The sequence below is a fragment of the Bolinopsis microptera genome, chromosome 10 (genome assembly GCF_026151205.1).
Source record: "Bolinopsis microptera isolate Bmic1 chromosome 10, MBARI_Bmic_1.0, whole genome shotgun sequence".
NCBI lineage: Eukaryota > Metazoa > Ctenophora > Tentaculata > Lobata > Bolinopsidae > Bolinopsis > Bolinopsis microptera.
The window spans coordinates 12,971,841-12,992,101 of record NC_087081.1 but is presented as its reverse complement, the minus strand read 5'-3'; the positions used below and the strand labels follow the sequence as shown (position 1 = coordinate 12,992,101).

General features: G+C 37.5%; 1 protein-coding gene across 3 annotated transcripts in view; it reads right to left on the bottom strand.

Moving 5' to 3' along the window:
* LOC134821853 (calpain-5-like) overlaps positions 1-20,261 on the bottom strand; it is a 62,526-nt gene that overhangs the window by 2,501 nt on the left and 39,764 nt on the right. For 2 of the 3 annotated variants that reach the window (XM_063832668.1, XM_063832667.1), the window contains exons 8-16: positions 6,295-6,430; positions 5,740-5,892; positions 5,194-5,372; positions 4,828-5,005; positions 3,725-3,870; positions 2,851-3,002; positions 2,332-2,432; positions 1,788-1,934; positions 94-293 (exon numbers count right to left, since the gene is read on the bottom strand). In XM_063832668.1, the coding sequence (XP_063688738.1) occupies positions 94-293; positions 1,788-1,934; positions 2,332-2,432; positions 2,851-3,002; positions 3,725-3,870; positions 4,828-5,005; positions 5,194-5,372; positions 5,740-5,892; positions 6,295-6,430 (1,392 nt within the window). Of the gene's footprint in view, positions 1-93; positions 294-1,787; positions 1,935-2,331; positions 2,433-2,850; positions 3,003-3,724; positions 3,871-4,827; positions 5,006-5,193; positions 5,373-5,739; positions 5,893-6,294; positions 6,431-6,723; positions 7,707-20,261 lie in introns of those variants that run through there. The other variant, XM_063832670.1, reaches the window with a different exon arrangement.

Below are 20,261 nucleotides of genomic sequence, written 5' to 3'. Positions count from 1 at the left end.
AGTGCTATTATTCCTTGGTAATATTTCAATTAGCTCGATATTGCAATTAAACTAATGGTACTCTAGTATCACGTTAACAAGTTAATAGCTAACCTTATGTTGAGGTTCCTAGGACTAACACATCTCAAAAGGTACTCCCCAACAACCCCTGCTTGATAGGACGTTGGTATGACAACGTAGTTGCCTGGTTCCAGGTCCACCCTCACTGATACACTTTCTTTGTAGGAGTAGGTTGCTATGGCTACTGGCGCTTCTTTTAAATCTGTCATTCGGTATTGTATGTTCTCAGGGGCCTGAGGAGAGGCTGCCATTATTACAAACTCTATATTTGAGGAGAGGCTGCCATTATTACATACTCTATATTTGAGGAGAGGCTGCCATTATTACATACTCTATATTTGAGGAGAGGCTGCCATTATTACATATTTTATATTTGAGGAGAGGCTGCCATTATTACTTTATTACATACTCTATATTTGAGGAGAGGCTGCCATTATTACATATTACTCTATATTTGAGGAGAGGCTGCCATTATTACATACTCTATATTTTAGGAGAGGCTGACATTATAACATACTCTATATTTGAGGGAGAAGCTGCAATTATTACATATTCTATATTCGAGAGGAGAGGCTGCAATTATTACATCTATACTATATTTTAAACTTGACGAAATTTCCCCGGCAACGGGGACATAGAAGAAAAAACACCGAAAATCGACCTCAAAATGACCCTCTGGTGAAGCCAAACCCAGCTCGCAAATGGAGTTGAAACCTCGCCATTTTTAGCAGGGTTGTAGAAAAAGGATAGGAATAGGCTATAGCATTCTTAGAATTTTGATTTAGGCTTTAGATTTTTTATAATTAACGTCGGAAGTGAGGTTAAATAATCGTTAGAATAATGGCGTTATTTTAGCAAATGTTTACTGCGCTGTTGCGTAGCAACGATAAAAATGCACGTGCGCGAGCAAGAACTTCTTAACTACGCGCGTTGTTATGCTGTATGCTACGTCATAACTTCAAAACTAGCTCACATTTACGCTCACGCTATGACTTATATTCATAACTTTGGTTGTGACTGGTATTTTTTGATGCGGTAAAAAGTATCGTTTTGGGAATCCGAATACTAACAACGCTGTCGCCATTGTTAAATAAATTCCATTAAGTCTACTGTATAACAGAGCTGTATGATGAAGAGAAATTAAAACATAACTGATTTTTAAAATTTCCTCGAACAAAGCTTTCGACTAGCGGGTTTCTAGTACTCTATATTTGAGGAGAGGCTGCCATTATTACACACTATATATCTATGTTTTCATAACATAAGTCATCACGTAATGCTGGTGAACAGAATAGGATATTAAAAGAATTTAATCAAAAGCGGTACCCTCTACTTTATGACAAAGAAAACTACTATGACTTCGAATAAAAATACGAATTCCTTCTAAGGAATCTAATGTTATAGATAACATGGTACCTTGAAGACTACATCACACAATTCTGACGAAAAAAATCAGTGCCTATTAGTATACAATACGGAAAACTAGTGACCTTATATATATTGCCTCCTAAGATTAAATAGTGTATGGGAGTAAACATAGATGATTTAAGTTCTATAAGGGGCCATCTACTTAGGACGTCTGGCAAAAAGTAGCTGAAATCCGGATGTCTGGGGGGGGGGTGGTTTTGAAAATTCGGACACACCCGGACAGGGGGAGGGGGTGGTCTGAAAATCTGCGATTTTGGCGGACGTCCTAAGTAGATGGCCCCTAATAGAAGTACAAGTACCTTGAAGACAGAGAATCCTATACACATAAACCCCTCATGAGGGGTGTTCCTAGGTCTGAACCTCTGTACTAGAGATAACACACACATCTTATCATCAATACTCTGTTGTGTTACCAGAAACTGGATGTTGTGCGTCAGGAACTTTGCCTGGAATTTCGCGGTTTTATTTATTATTAGATAAAAGTTCTAAACAATTGGGATAGTTAAAAACAACGCCCAAGTCTAATCTTTCCCTAAATCTTTCCCTAAAACAAATAACTAAATATCAAAACTAACTTCACTGTAATTTCTGCCAATATTTCTTGTCATAAGCTAAATCACGGAGATGGTTTTATTTTTAAACATTAATACTTTAATAGGGATTATGGTAAGTTTATAATTTGTTCCACAGAGATCCGTTTCGGGGCTTCTAACGAATTGAAGATAACGGTTAAACACCTATACTACGGTTAAACACCTATACTATAGTAGTGATGTACAATTATCTTTGGACTTTGAGACTTTTTTGGATTACCAATTATGCAGCAGTTAAAGAGAAACTCACGTTATTTGGTGCTCCGCCGTCAGTTTTGTCTTTTATCCAGTTTCCAAACACCCCGCTACGTACCAAGCTGACAATACTCGGATCCAGTTGCTGGACTATACCTGGAAGACATTTAAAGGTCCTGTAATGACGCGCATTATGCACTTGCAAACCGCTAGTTATTTGGTGACAACGACAAATATTGTGAAGGAGTCGCTGACTTTTATAGATGCTAACTATTCCTGAATGTCCGCTTTAAAAGTAAACACCTGTTTTCCACACCTATAAATTAAAACCTAACACTTCAATAACACATTGTAATGAATATCCAACATCACTTTTTAACTTCTTTTACTTAATTAATATAGACGTTTCATGTAGTATTTATTATGTAGTATTATGATTATTATAATCTATGACTATATTGATATATAATATATATTGTGTGGATTCTGTGCAGCATAGTAAAAACAAGTATGCCTCACCTCCCTCCCCACCAAAATCTACGTCTATTAATAGATATATAGCCACATTATTTACCTGCCATAGTATCAGAAGACTGGTGAGCAATGAAAACAGTTTCAAAAAATTCCACCAGATCCTCCACTGAGATCCAAAAATCAAAATCAGACTCGTTCATCAGTCCAAAGTTGTAAACATCGTCGTGGGAAAAGTTCCGCCACTCTGGCGAGCTGAAACAAATTTGTGTCACTTATCCGAGAGTGAGAAAGTGTAATTTATTCTATTGGGTGGGAAAGTGTCATTTACTTTATTGGGTGGGAAACTGTCATTTATATTATTGGGTGGGAAAGTGTCATTTATTTTATTGGGTGGGAAAGTGTCATTTATATTATTGGCTGGGAAACTGTCATTTATTTTATTGGGTTGAGGATGAGAAAGTTTGTTAAAGTGTTAAGGACAAAGGTTTAATTGTTGGCAACTTTTATTATTATTAAACAAAATTAAGTTCGAGTTGAGCTGCTGTATGTGATTGATAACAAATGTTTGAATATATTTATATTCTATGTCTAATAAATACTAATGACTAAATGAGTTGCTTTGTTTTAGTTTCTTAGAAAATACTCAACTGATAAGCAGGACTATTTCTAACAGTCGACCAGAACATATTATGCCTAATATCTAAACTTACTGAATAATTGTTATATATTTTAAATTAAACGTGTACATATAAATACTCAAATTTACCTAATAATTAAGTAACATATTCTGTATTAGACTAATAGACAATAACAATAGACATATGTCAAATATTTCGATATTTATATTTTCTATACCAAATACATGCATATATAAATATCTAAACATTTAAATATATAAATATTTAAATACTTAAATATTTAAATATTTAGATAATCATACATTCATATATTCTATACCAAATTTAAAAACTTACTCTCGTCCCCAAGGTCCAGCCCAACCACTAGCCCCGAAAGGACTGTAAAGACAAACTAAACAAGGGTGCACTCTGGTTCTCCGTTTAACCCGTGTAACAATGTACGGTAGCTCGCTGTCCAGTCCTAGCATCATACCTTCCTTGCTCTGAATAAAGTTGTCATTTAGTTATATATACAGGGTGATCAAAATGAATGTTGGGCTTGTTCATAAAATGAGTGTGATAAATATGAAAAAGTCCTAAGTCAGTAAGTCGTACGACTCAGCCTGTTGGTTTGTAACAATATTGATTCTGTAGAAAATTGATTTCTAGCCTAACTGTCCCTCGTAAACTTGTCTTGTTTAGAATTTAAAGACCTATATTAATCTTTGCTTCACGCAAATGTTTACTTGTCATATATGCATGTATTACGACCGTCGGTTGTCAACCGATCTTTATATTATTAAGTTATTATTACGAAGATCACAACAAAATTGCAATTTCAAACTGCACGAGAATATTATTGATAATAATATTTTACCCATCCTCAGGCATTCAGAGCAGTAGTAACTATCAGAGCTTAAGGTTAATACCTTACAAGACATATTTATAACGTACGAAATGTGGCGGTTTTCCGAAAATTTCCCCATATTTTCGGACCGCCAAAATTTCGGTCGTCGTAATAGAATCCGTCGCATTATCTTTTAGCTTATTTCAATGACTGTGCCTTCACTGCTTTATTTTGTTTCCAAAAAGTAATATCAAGTAAAATAAATAAATAAATTCTGGCATCTTGGGACAAATTATCACCACACCAATGACGAATTGAATGTCAAGCAATACAGTTTAAATTTGCATTAAAATACATGTATGTGCTAACATGATAAGTTTGAACATGATTTTACCGAATTTCAGAAATTTCCTTACTGCTTACTGTCACAAAAAATGATGAAAAATACCCTTATTTTCTGTGACGTCCGAAATTTGACGGTTTTTGTTCAATTTCGCCATATTTTCGGACCGCCAAAATTTCGGTCGTCGCAAATTAGGTCGCCATAAATATGTCTTGTAAGGTAGATTGGAAATCATTAACATCTCCTAACACATAACATCTCCTAACAAACCTTCAGAGCAGTAGTAAGTATGAGAGCCCTCTTCTTAAAACAGTTCTCCACATAACAGCCCAGTTGTTCCGAGCTACCCACTGTTCTTAAAGTCAGGGTCTCAGTTATACCCCCTGTCATGTGTTGTAACATGTCAGATAAGGGGATTTTGTTTATTATATCGTAACAACCGTTAAATCTGGAGGGTAGTTAATTATCAAAAAGTTGTTGGCAGTGCACGGAAAGTAAAAATACAACATGATGTATGTTGTATGATGTATAATGATTGAAACTTATTTGCAGCACTTTGCAAGTCTAAAGAAGACCCGATTCAAAAAATTGAAGGGGAAAACAGCCTAAGCTGAAAAGAATTTACAATCATCTTACTTAGCATAAGCTTTCTCCATCACACACATCCAGTGTTCATCGTTCTCTAAAGTATGAGAGTAAAGCAACTCTCCAGCCACACTAGGCAACTTGTCGTCTATCGTTACTTCTGTCCAGTTACCGTACCTCCAGAACCTAAACTTATAAATCCCCCAATCGTCTTCAAATGCTATCGGACACTGCAAAAGAATATTACTGTTACCATGGTTATTAGGTAACTATAGTTACAGCTGTTATCATGGTTACCAAGTAAGTTACCACGGTGCGAGACACTTGTTGATTATTTAGCTTTTGTAAGGTTTATATCTTGTGTATCGTGAATTAAAAAAGGTGCAGGCTAACACAGTAACAAGGTGTTATTTTGTAGTGGAAGAGTTTATAGTGCCGGCTATTGTCAAGGTTGTCAAGGTGACAAAAAGCAAATTGGATATCTGTCGTCGGGTAATTTAGCTGAGGACACGCTTTACGCACCGTTGAAACTCATAAAAAGTGATGTAATGGCTAACTTATAACGTTTTGCAATATCAGTGGAATTTAAGAACTAACCTGGTCATCGGGCATGACTTGAAACAGGAGCTCATGTTTGAGGGCCAGAGCTGAACACGCAGCCCCAAAGTTGGGTGTCCCTCTCACCCCTTCAACCAGGTCCCCGCGGAACATCTTCCCTCCGCTTAGCAGACGACTCCGCGGATTTAACTCCTGAGTGGTTGAGTGTTTAGTAGCTATCTCCCGGTCTGTGCTAGATTGTACGATTATCACACTTATAAGCTTATAATCGTGGAATTATTGATATTGTGTATGTAAATTATTAGAAGTCTGCCAGCAGACCCCCTGCCAGCAGACTAAATAAATTTTGATTTTCGGAGAGAGTTTGTAGGCGTTTAGGTACCATGAATTATGAAGTTAACATGTCTCCTTGTAGTCACTTTAAATAGATGAGTTTCGGAAATACAGATACAGTAAACGATCTATCAGCATCTAAATACAATTTCAGCCAGTCATTAGCCGGCTGTTACGGAATCAGTTCTCTAACAGCCGGTCGGCTTTGTACCTATTTGCTGAAGTATCATTAACACGTATTATCAAGAGATGATGTCTGACCTTTGGACGTTTCCAGACGATGTGACCCATCTTTGGTGACCTCTCCCCGTCCTTACTGCTCAGTCTTGAGGACGATCTGGAGGACGACTTGCTGGATTTCGTCACCTTTCCCTCTGCTGCAGAAACTATCTCTGACCTGATGGAGGTGGATGTTAGAGTTTGGTTTTCTTTTTGGTAATGAATAATATGCTGTTTCAGACGCAATGGGAATTTATCTTAACGGTACTCTGATAAGCTATTATGGACTAAGTACTGGCTACTTTAAATAGAAATGTTTAAATGGAAAGTTTAAATAGCAACTTTTAAACAGAAAAGTTTAAATTGATAAGTTTAGATATATTATATATGTTACATAATATCAACGAATAAACAGACCTGACTGTTTAACAAAACTTAAACTATAAAGGAAATGTACGATAAGAAACATACTGGCGAAGTACACCATAATCCCCGCCGTTCTCGTCGTCGCCCTTCGTTTCTGTGGTGACATCGCCAATATGCTCTTCTTTGCTTTCTTTGGTGACATCGCCACTAGGCTCTTCCTTAATTTCTGTGGGGACATCGCCACTAGGCTCTTCCTTGCTTTCTTTTGTGACATCGCCACTAGGCTCTTCCTTAATTTCTGTGAAGACATCGCCACTAGGCTCTTCCTTAATTTCTGTGGGGACATCGCCACTAGGCTCTTCCTTAATTTTTGTGGGGACATCGCCACTAGGCTCTTCTTTGCTTTCTTTGGTGACATCGCCACTCGGCTCTTCCTTAATTTCTTTTGGAATGTTTCCATTCGGTTCGCCATTAGAGTCTAATGAGACGTCGCCATTCAGCTCTTTCTTAATTTCTTTTGGAATGTCTCCATTCGGTTCACCCTTACTCGGCCCTACCTTGCTTTCTGTGGAGACGTCTCCTCTACGCAGTTCCTTATTGACTGTGGAGAAATCTGCACTAGGCTCGTCCTTACTTTCTTTGGGGACATCGCCACTCGACTCTCTCTCCGTTGCTGTTAAAACTTCTTTACTGTTATACTGTTCATTAATGTTTCCGCTATGACTGCCGTTAGTTTTCGATAAGATTACAACATCGTCTCCATTCTGCTCTCCCTTAGTGTCCGGGGAGACAGCTCCACTACTCATCTTGCCCCTAGTGTCTAGTGATAGGTCCTCACTCTGGTTGTCCTTATAAGTGTCCGGCGAGACATCTCCATTCTGCTCGGAGCGTGGGACGTCCCCACTATCTTCGTCCTTATTTTCTGGTGGGATCGACACCTCCATCACAAATCAGTCTGCATGTCTCCGAGCCATGGTAATAATCAAAGCAGGTCACCGTCTTACCACAAACATACAATAATCATCCTACAACGAGTTAAACATAGTAAAAGCCTTGGAGCAAAGAATTTGGGTCAAATATTTAATGATATAATAGCTCCCCTCTCTCCCTGCTAGCTATGGCTCCACCTAATTATTACCGAGAACAGTACAACACCACAACACGCGGAGAGACCGGGAGAACTAATGATCCGAATATAATGGCTGTATGATCGCCGGAGATGAACAATGTTGACTAATAGTAATTACTGTGCTGGATAACAGGCAGCTGGGGAGAGTATTTAACTATTCAAGGGCAACTTAACCGTCATTAACTGAGCTCATAATGACATTCTAATCGGTTGACAATGATTGTGTGTACACAAAGGTGGAGTCCCCTGAAATAAGGGTACTGAGTCCCGGTCCGTCTACAATAATTCAGAGAGGTACAAACTAATGCGGATTAGTATCAAGTGATGAATATGGAAATGTGACATTCATAATAACATAAACCCGCCACGCAAAGGGTTTATATAACAGATCATCCCGCGCTAGCGGGATGATCTGATAAACACATACGAGTGCGCGCAGCGCACGAGTTTTGTGTTAATATGTAATCCCGAAGCGCCAGCTGAGGGATTACATTTATTTAGCCCTGAGCGTGAAGTGTTTATGGATTATAATTATCTCCGGCGATTTCGACAAGGGATTTATACTTTAGAACACGATTGGAAAGCAGTTCATCAATCTGAATGTCAAACCGATCTGTCATAGTGGAGCAATAGCTTGAACGTTAGCAGGAACAAGAGCTGGAAGGAGAGCAAGCAAAACAATACTATTTTTAGGGCACGGACAAGGGTAGCTGGCTAGTCGCCAACTTCTCACGCCACGCGTTGGAGAAATTCCAAGAATTAGCTGCTTTGGCAACGTTCCCAGGAATTTGCGTGTAAAAGAAGTGTATGGCGGCCGAGATGGCTCACCTAAATTTTCACTGAAAATTTGTAATTTAAAACTTAATTATACAATTAATCACAAAATAAAAACGATTTTAAATTTGATTTCTAAAATTATTTTAAAATTTAAATAAAAAACGATTTTCATATTGAAATTAAAAACAATTCTCATTTTGAAAACGGTTTTGATTTCGATTTTGATTTTGATTTTGATTTAAATTTTGATTTTGATTTCAATTTTGATTTTCATTTTGAAAACGATATTGATTTTGACTTTAAAAACGATATCGATTTTGATTTTAAAAACGATATTGGTTTTGATTTTAAAAACGATATTGATTTTGATTTTGAAAACGATATTGATTTTGATTTTGAAAACGGTATCTATTTTGATTTTGAAAACGATATTGATTTTGATTTTGAAAACGTTTTTGATTTTGAAAACGGTTTTGATTTTGAAAACGATTTTTATTTTGCAAACGATTTGCACGTACGTTTATATAGGTGAGCCATCTCGGCCACGCGCAAAAAAAAACCATTTTCAAATTTGAAAATGAAAATGATTTTGTTTTGCGCGTGGCCGAGATGGCTCACCTATATGTACGTACGTGCTGCGCCACGTTAATGATTTTAAAACGTATGCGCGTTCCATATTGACCGCTTTTACATATTCTGCATCAGAAATTGCCATATAACACGTGGGAATATGGCTATAAATATATTTTGCACTATAGATTTTGGAAAGTGCTTATTAACCCGATAAACTCAGTGAATGTCCTTGCTGAACGGTCTGTGAAACAAGGAACTGAAACTGAGGGGTCCCGTGCAGTGCACTATAATAGTGCAAATTACATTTATAAATGGCAAATTCCTTATATGTTTAATGTTGCGGTCACGAGTCATCTCTGCTACCTATTTACCGTGCCTCCCGATTTATCATACGCAGTGGTTTTTTACCGCATGAAATTCACATTAGACCATGCATGCATCTCCCTTTCCCCGACAAGCACGGCTAATCGGGAGATAACTATAACACTAGTTACCATCAGCCATACTCTATGATCCCAATAAATTTCATGAGCGTTATCGTTCATTCACTACCCGAATAAACGGTACATCAGCGCAATATATATATATTTTTTTAAATATATTCTATTTAATTTGACCAATTTTACTTTTGATATAACAGCACCTTTAAACTTAGATTAGAATGAACAACACCTTCATTATTAGGACAAAATAAATCATAAATAGTATTTAACAGAATATCAAAACAAACACACTTCTCCGTGCATTTTGGGTGCGCTGCAGACTATATGTCAAAAATAACATAATTGGTACGATTTGGGAGCAACACGGCTCTAGGCAACTCTGTTGAAACTTTGAAAGGATAAGTGAAACGATACGAATTTGGATTAAATTTAGATCAAAACCGACATTACGGCACGTATTGACCTCACTTCAGGTCTCATTATACCTCTGTGTAAGGCCAATACGTGCCGTAATGTCGGTTTTGATCTAGTTTTAACAGAGCTGCCTAGAGCCGCGATGCTCCATAATTGTACCAATTATGTATCTAACTCACGCTTGGCCCTCCATGAACATTACACATATATTTCAAAATCCAACCCTGCTAAAAGGAATTTAGTTTGCGTTATATATTAAAAGTGGATTGATTTTTTAGGAGTACCAATTTTAAATTAATTAATAGTAGATTTAATAACACACTCAAAGGTTAAAGATAACCAAATCACAATTTAGATCGGTGATTTGAACGTAGAGTACCATTTAAATTACTTAAATTAAAATGAATACTTAAAATAGTCAAATAGTTCCACAGCCGCTTGCTGATTATTACAAAACTGGCTTCTCGAAATCTTTTTAAAAAACACTGTTTGCAAAGTGCTACTACTGTCTTCGACTTCTGACGTCGGTTCGCACCAGGGTATAATGGCGTCTTAAATCTGCTATCTCAAGATCCTGAAAACATTAACCATACGTAATTATATTGAAACTATATTTTTTATAATTGACCTGGACCACAGATACAACAATCAACATTTAACAACTCGAAAATATATGTCAAGAAATTAAGAGAAATCCGATAAATGTGGATTACACGGTTATCGCACGGTTACCTCTTTGTAATACTGGATCAATGATGCCTCAACAATCTCGGATTGAAACGTAAGACCAATGCTGGTATTTTCAAGCTCCGAATGTGCGGTCACCAAGTCTTTTTCCTCCTGGCTTAAATGGATGCCACACTCCTGTGAAAAAAGATAATATTAAAGCCATAATATAACCGTTAAAGTCCTCTCTATGATATATATTATGTGCACTATTACTGTAATTTCATTCCTCGAACTAAGCTGAATCTCAAACACTAACCATGCCACTTATTAACAGCGATTGTTCAATTTATACTTTTATACAACTAATTTACATTTAATGCAACTTTTATTTTCCACCTGAAGTTAAAAGATTATAACCAAACCTTTATTAACACGGCAAAGAAGATAATGCAATGTTAATAAACAAAAATCTGCCATATATTCTACGGCTCAAATACTCAAAAATCGGCCAAATTTGCTGTTATTATATTGGACTGATCATATAAGCTGTGTTATTCGTTATTGTTGTGGTCGTTCATCCCACCACGTGGTATTCTTCCGGTTATAGTCATTCTCCGCTCATGCTAAGTTATAAGTAATTGGTTATCTTTTGCAACTGTTAACAATTGTCAATATGGTTGAATTGATTCATGGATATAGCAATATATTATATAACAATTGAATATGCCATACAATATATGTACCTCGATATACCACTTTCATGATCTCATCATGCAGTGCAGTGTGCCGTGTTCATAGGCAAACTTAAGTAAATAGTACATTTATCGTTTCCCCTGTCAAGCACGGTATATCAAGGATTTAATGTATAGAATATCCCAAAGAGTACCTATATCGGCCATATCGGCTTGGCATCTAGGAACATATATAAGCTTCGATATTACACGCTATCTTGTTGGCCAACATTGTATCACACAACACTACACTACACTACACTACACTACACTACACTACACTACACTACACTACACTACACTACACTACACTACACTACACTACACTACACTACACTACACTACACTACACTACACTACACTACACTACACTACACTACACTACACTACACTACACTACACTACACTACACTACACTACACTACACTACACTACACTACACTACACTACACTACACTACACTACACTACACTACACTACACTATTTGAGAAATTATAAAATAATTAATAAGGTCATAAACCGATTCGGTTCAGTACAGTTCTATAACGTTGGTATTATAGTATAATATACAATCAAACCTCCATTAACCAGGCCCCAATTTAACAGAATCCCCAATTTGGCACTTTTATTCATTTACTCAAAACCACGGTGAATTGAGGTTTGACTGTATTATATGGCATCGTTCGCTAGTATTTAAACATAGAAATATAGCGTCCCAAAAAATTTATAGATTCAGCTAACACTGGATTTATAGATTCAGCTAACACTGGATCTAATTTAGGAGTTCATTAGATAAACCATATCACGATATCACGATTAGGTTAGACTGTCTATGCTTTTTGGGACCCTATAGTTCATTCATTAAAAAACCACCCACCCCAAGCCACGTGGAGGCCGATCTACCGTTTGGGGCTCACGGCTAATCTTGGTGGTGGTGGTGGTGGTTGTGGTGGTAAAAGAGCATACAAAGCCCATTTTTAACAACTTGAAGATTCTTGACTCGGTTAGTAAACATGCAAGCTTGGGAAATCCAATCAACTCCGACAACTAGGAACCAATCATGACATATCCCCGACAACTAGGAACCTCTGGAGATACAGCAACTGGGACAAAGGCGAGAAACACAACCAGCCTTGCGGCTCTAGCAAACTTCTTATCAGAATAATATAAAACTTTAAACTTCTTCGAAATGTTCCTCTGAACAGCTTGACAGAGATGGAAGTAGCAATTGCTAATCTCCCACCCTGGCAAACTGTTCTGAATCGCATTCATGACCGCTTTCTCAAAATCAATCATTATTGTACCAGTTTGTGGTGGTGGTGGTGGTTGTGGTGGTAAAAGAGCATACAAAGCCCATTTTTAACAACTTGAAGATTCTTGACTCGGTTAGTAAAGCGAAGTTCTAAGTTTAAGAAAAAAACTGTACATTTATATTAATATATTTTCTGGCTCTGCCACATCGTCAAAACTTGATACATCTGATATTGCAATTTCAATTTCAAATGGTTTACAGCTTCACTTATATCATAAATAAATAAATATAAAGTTTACATGAACTTGAAGTGACCTGAAGAGTGAAGGAGCCTCTACAAGATTCATGATCTCTTAACGGGTGCCCTTCATAATATTCAGTACACCTGCCCTGAGCTAGCTCCATACATCATAAACATATATCGAGAACCTGCAAGACTGGTAATAGCAAGGACAGATGAGGAGATCTTAAGTGAAGAGGGTGTTACACAAGGGGACAATTATAGTGCAGGGACAATAGTGCAATGGCCAAGTATTCCTGCTCTCTCATGCCACTAGTCCAAAATGTGTCATCAACGGGTATAGCCATAGGAAAAGATGACGACATCTCCAACATTGCTAAGAGGGAGCCTCAACTAGCATATGCTAGGTACATCCATGGACTTTCTAAGCGGTGGAACTATGTCTGTCGCACAACTCCAGACATAAGCAACAGATGGAAAGTAGGAGTCACCTTTATTCCAGCAGTATTAGACCGAATATTTAGTTGCCCTGATATAACACAGAAGATCTTTGCCTTACCCTGCAGAGATGTGGGCCTGAGTATATACGATCTGAGCCAGACAGCTGATCTTAAGTATGAATACTCACTCTTTGCCACAGAGAATCTTACTGATGCAATCTTAAATCAAGTATCAGAACATACAGAGAATCATCAGAAGGCTGTTGAAGTAAAAGCTGAAATTTCGAGAAGAAGACAGCAGTTCTACAAGCAGAAACGTGAGGAAGTTCTACCAGAGCTTAACCAGATACAGAAGCTTCAGCTTGATCTTGCAACAGAAAAGGGGGCAAGTTGCTGGTTAACATCACTCCCACTGCAGTCTTATGGATACTCATTCAACAAAAAGGAATTTAATGATGCTTTGGCCAAAGATATAATCTAAAAATCAAGGATACTTCAAGAAAGTGTGTCTGTGGAGAAACCAATACTATCAATCATCTCATCTGCAAGTATGCAAGAAAGGTGGTTATGTAAACCTGAGACACAATTCCCTCAGAGATGTCATAGCTGAACTGATGCAGAATGCGGGATGCAGAGATGTATGTGTGGAACCACCGTTGTTGCCAGTCAAGTTACCACCAGGTGCAAACACAGCAGAAGTAGCACGCTTAGATGTTAGTGCTAGAAGTGTTTTGAGCCCGTAAGAGAGCATTTTTTGATATTAGGGTCTTCCATGCCCCTGCACCCTCTAATCAAGCTTTGAACACTATAGCCAACATGTACAAGAGCCATGAGAAACGAAAGAAGACTGCGTTTAACGCCCAAGTGTTGGAGATCAAGAGAGGTACGTTTGCACCAGTGGTTTTATCTACAACTTGTGGTATGGGGACGGAAGCCCAAGTTCTTACAAAAAGACTTGCAGAAAAAATGTCTACAAAATCTGGAATGAGATATTCAGATACCATCACTTTCTAAGGAAGAGGATCTGCTTTGATCTCTTATGAACCACAATCATTGCTCTACGTGGACATCATGGAAAACGAAGAAGTGCTCCAGATGAAATAGAAGCACTGGATATCGATTGATTAGTAGCTCTTTACCAAAATTATGAGTGAATATTCCCTCAAAAAGGAGCCAATCACTCATGGTGTATTCAAATCAAGAGTAAAAAAAGTTATTCTCTCATCCCAGGGTAAAGGTGACAAGAATATCTGGGCCCATTTGGCAAACTTCCTGAACTCAGGCAGCTTGAACGACTAAATTTGAAAAGCAAAACTTCATGTCTGAATGAATTATTAGAACCATATAAAAGTAAAGTGAAGTAAAGTACAAATTATGACATAACATCATCACACATGTCTACAAAGTATCAAATCACTATATGGAAAAATATAAATATCTTACCACCAAAATTAATAAATTATTAACTACAACTTTATTAAAAAATTTCAAATAAGTTCAAAAAGCATCCCCAAAAGATAACCCTATTCATACTTCCCAGTGGAATAAAGATTTATAAATCGCTTTTTTGCCACAAAAGGGTGGAAATAAAGATAATCGTTATGCTTCTCTTTATTACTAACATAGCTAGGTCCTTCAATTCTCCCTAATACTTCATTTGAAACATTCCAAAAATGTGAATCATTAGAAATATCCTTAGCAATCATATCTTTTTAAACCCTTCTAATTTAATCTTAAAACTTAAAACAGTCACCGAGTTCTTAACATCTGGAGGAAGTTTGTTCCAGTAAGGAATAACTCGCTCTGGAAGAAATGAACTTTGGAGATTCCTAATCTTTGCCATACTCTTACAACATCTGTTGGATGATACAAGATTAAGACCAGATCTGCTCACTTTGAACAAATCTGAGCCGTACTCGGTTAAACCATTAATAACCTTAAAAGCTTCAATAAGGTCCCGACGTATTCACCGCTCTGCCAGGGTTGTCAAATTGAGAATTTCCAGTATACGGTTGTAAGGAAGAGTACCCACCTCATTAATAAGACGGGTAAACCGCCTCTGGACGCTCTCCAGCTCCAAAACAATCCCCAAACTTCCATGAGCCGCAACTGGATTCCACAATTGGTCACAATACTCTAAATGAGGTCTTATTAAAGCTTTATAGATGGTTATCATAACTCCTTTTTCCCTTATTACTAAATTTCTTATAATCCAACATATCATACGATTTGCTTTAGAAATGCATGCTTTTATCTGCTCATTCCAAAGCAAGGAGTTATGGGTAATAACCCCCAAGGGTTTTACACCCTGGAGCCAAATCCAACGCTAATCACAACACCCCAGCAAAGATGTACAGCAAGCATGAGAGAGAGAAAGAAAGGAAATATGGAGACCGCTGTGTACAGATTGAAAAAGGAACCTGCAATGGCCTTGTATTCTCGACCACCGGAGGTATGGGCCCACAGGCTACCATGTTCCTTAAACGAGTAGCAACACTTCTGGCAGCCAAGACCAGCCAGGACAAAAGCCTCATTATGGCAAATCTCAGACGTCGTTTGCAGTTTGAGCTACTTAAGACAGTATTGATTGCAGTGAGAGGACACAGAGGACGGTATTATGAGAAAGCAATACCTGTTGACGAACTGGACCTAAATCTTGCACACACCACCAACGATGAAGACAGGGGTGATGATGTTGATGATGAAGATGATGAAGTTGATGATGAGGCTGAGAATGTAGAGGAAGAGGTTTCAGAAGAGTGAGCTGAAAAGAAGACAAGTTTCTATTCTAATTTATTGATTATTATATTTATTGCAATAAACATATAATATTCATTACTCCAGGAGTGATGACAGGATATAGAAAAAAATAACCCCCAGTCTTTTTCCTGAGCAGATGCTTCAAGTTTTACACCATTAACAAAATTTAAGTTAGGATTATTATTAAGATTAACATGAACTACTTTACATTTGGCAGGATTGAACTTTAAAAGCCAAATACTCTCCCAAACTTCCAATTCTGCAATATCATCAGCAACACTCTTATGTTTAGCCGCATTACCAATCAGCTTAAGATCATCAGCAAATAATTTTATTTTATTCTTAACTATATCAGGTAAATCATTTATATACAGCAAAAATAAGAGAAGATGATTGGACTGAGTTTCCCCGGGTAAAATCGCAAAAAACTGATTTTTGGGCCAAAAAACCATGTTTTTTGAACTTTTGAGCAAGTTAATTTCGTTGAAATATCACCAAAATTTGCATAACGATAGCTCAAACATAACCGCACAAAATGATACTAAAATAAAAGAAATCGTTTCATTTTTCCTTGGGTAAAAATCAAAAAAAGTGGTCAAATTTTAGGCTTTTTGCGCGCATTTTATTTTTCGTACTTAGCTGCTGTATTTTGAAATTTTTAAACCATGTATCTTGTAATTACATTTAGTTTAAATATATTAGATACAATTATGAGCAAAAAATTAATTTTAAGTGGAACCAAAATTTTAGGTGCGCCGCGCAAAGTTTAGAAAATTCACATTGTATTATGAAAATCGAGCGCTTACACAAATACTGTCATATTTTCAAAAGAATACATAATAGTTTTTTGCGTTATTGTTGCATTTCGTAACCCCTTTGCACTCTGTTTGGTTACTTTTCTGACGTTTAATTTTATTACTTGTTGTTTTTATGTATTCTCATTGATGTGGAGTACCCATTCATACTTTTTCACATCGTTTTTATCATATACTTTTTCCTTTAAGGTCTGCTCCTTTTGTGACATTTTATTACAAAATAAAATTATTTGCTGATGATCTTAAGCTGATTGGTAATGCGGCTAAACATAAGAGTGTTGCTGATGATATTGCAGAATTGGAAGTTTGGGAGAGTATTTGGCTTTTAAAGTTCAATCCTGCCAAATGTAAAGTAGTTCATGTTAATCTTAATAATAATCCTAACTTAAATTTTGTTAATGGAGTAAAACTTGAAGCATCTGCTCAGGAAAAAGACTGGGGGTTATTTTTTTCTATATCCTGTCATCACTCCTGGAGTAATGAATATTATATGTTTATTGCAATAAATATAATAATCAATAAATTAGAATAGAAACTTGTCTTCTTTTCAGCTCACTCTTCTGAAACCTCTTCCTCTACATTCTCAGCCTCATCATCAACTTCATCATCTTCATCATCAACATCATCACCCCTGTCTTCATCGTTGGTGGTGTGTGCAAGATTTAGGTCCAGTTCGTCAACAGGTATTGCTTTCTCATAATACCGTCCTCTGTGTCCTCTCACTGCAATCAATACTGTCTTAAGTAGCTCAAACTGCAAACGACGTCTGAGATTTGCCATAATGAGGCTTTTGTCCTGGCTGGTCTTGGCTGCCAGAAGTGTTGCTACTCGTTTAAGGAACATGGTAGCCTGTGGGCCCATACCTCCGGTGGTCGAGAATACAAGGCCATTGCAGGTTCCTTTTTCAATCTGTACACAGCGGTCTCCATATTTCCTTTCTTTCTCTCTCTCATGCTTGCTGTACATCTTTGCTGGGGTGTTGTGATTAGCGTTGGATTTGGCTCCAGGGTGTAAAACCCTTGGGGGTTATTACCCATAACTCCTTGCTTTGGAATGAGCAGATAAAAGCATGCATTTCTAAAGCAAATCGTATGATATGTTGGATTATAAGAAATTTAGTAATAAGGGAAAAAGGAGTTATGATAACCATCTATAAAGCTTTAATAAGACCTCATTTAGAGTATTGTGACCAATTGTGGAATCCAGTTGCGGCTCATGGAAGTTTGGGGATTGTTTTGGAGCTGGAGAGCGTCCAGAGGCGGTTTACCCGTCTTATTAATGAGGTGGGTACTCTTCCTTACAACCGTATACTGGAAATTCTCAATTTGACAACCCTGGCAGAGCGGTGAATACGTGGGGACCTTATTGAAGCTTTTAAGGTTATTAATGGTTTAACCGAGTACGGCTCAGATTTGTTCAAAGTGAGCAGATCTGGTCTTAATCTTGTATCATCCAACAGATGTTGTAAGAGTATGGCAAAGATTAGGAATCTCCAAAGTTCATTTCTTCCAGAGCGAGTTATTCCTTACTGGAACAAACTTCCTCCAGATGTTAAGAACTCGGTGACTGTTTTAAGTTTTAAGATTAAATTAGAAGGGTTTAAAAAGATATGATTGCTAAGGATATTTCTAATGATTCACATTTTTGGAATGTTTCAAATGAAGTATTAGGGAGAATTGAAGGACCTAGCTATGTTAGTAATAAAGAGAAGCATAACGATTAGGTATCTAGAGTTTAAATTCCCAAATAGTCAGACTGAGCAGGTTGAGCTGTAGTAAAACACAGTACTGAGGCGTTAAAACATTTTCATTACTATCTTCAGTAACATCCTGAATCAGAAACTCGGTTAATATCAGTTCCTACAAAGTGTAACATTGGAAATGAAATGACACAACTAAAAACGATATGAATATTTTTTAGAAACATAACTCTTGTGCCCCAATGCAATAGAAAACATTTAAGATAAATCCAATAATGGAATCCCAAACGGGTCCATGGCATTGAGCCCCAATGGACGTATAGTTCTAAGTTTCTGAATATAACGGTGTTCATCCACTTCTAGAGTTCTTGGGCTACTATTACTGAGAATTGACACTTTATAAGCCTGGTTGAAATTGTCACGTTGTTTCATGTTATGAACTTCTACAAGGTGTTTACCCAAGCTGAATCCGTCGTCGTTTTCTTCAGGGACAAACGTATTGTCCGAAATGAGTTTGTAGTAATGGGCGCGATGTTCGTTTACTCGTGCCCTGAGGGGCTGCACCGTTCTTCCTACATAACACATGTTACAAAGTTGGCAACTGAAGAGGTATACAACATTGTAGCTGACACATGTACCAGTCACTGCTTTGGCTCGCTGTCCATTGACTGTTATTGATGGATGTGGAGATATGATGTTACAGGTACCGCAGTGTCTGCCCCCACATGGTCTTGTGTGAGGTTGGGTTAAGTCATCCGCAAACTGTTTTGCTTTGACTAACTTCCTTCTAAATGATGTTCCAGTACGTCTGACGAATTTGAAGATAGGGCGTGATGTACCGGCTCTAGATGATATTGGGGAGCCTGGGGTGTTTCCACTTGTATGGGAACCAGATAATCCTGAGAAGCTCCTGGTTCTACTGAGTTCTGGTTCCAATCTTTGCACCGATTCTACTAACTCTTGATCACTGCCAAATGTTGAAATAACGCGGACTGCTGGTTCTGGAGACTTTGGTACCAGGACATTGCTGTTTGAGTTGTCCAGTGGTTTGAGACATCTTTCGAAGCCTTTGACCTTTTCACTGATGTTATCTACCATAGTTTTAGGGTAGTTGGATTGGAAGAAAAAGGTTTTTAATTCATCAATTTGTTTTCGGAGTCTGTCGTTATCATTGATGATTCGCCGGAGTCTCAGACATGCACTATAGACTATGCTGCTGAATGTATGGTTCGGGTGGTGGGAACCGAAGTACAGGTAAGAGCGGGCATCAGTCTCTTTAACATGGAGGTCTGTCTGAAGATCACCTGCGGTGTCGAAACAAAATTTGATGTCTAAGAACGACACATAAACATTGTTATCTTCTATGATGTTCTCATCAATGTGGAGGCCAAGTTCTGCTAGCCTTGAGTTGACAGTCGCGATGAATTTTGAAAACTGTCTTTTCGTACCATGGAATACTCCACAGCCGTCGTCTATGTATCTCTTGACCGATTTTACAGGTTCCATTAGTTCCGTGTCTGTATAGACTTGCTCACGCATGACATGGTATACTGCTATGTTTGCAAGTTGTACACAGATACTGCCTCCTGTCGGTACTCCTCGTTTCTGTCTGTACCACTCTCCGTTAAATTTGCCTATAGACGACTCAAAGCTGAGTTCAACACTTCTTATCAACCACTCCTTGAATTTGGCGGACCAT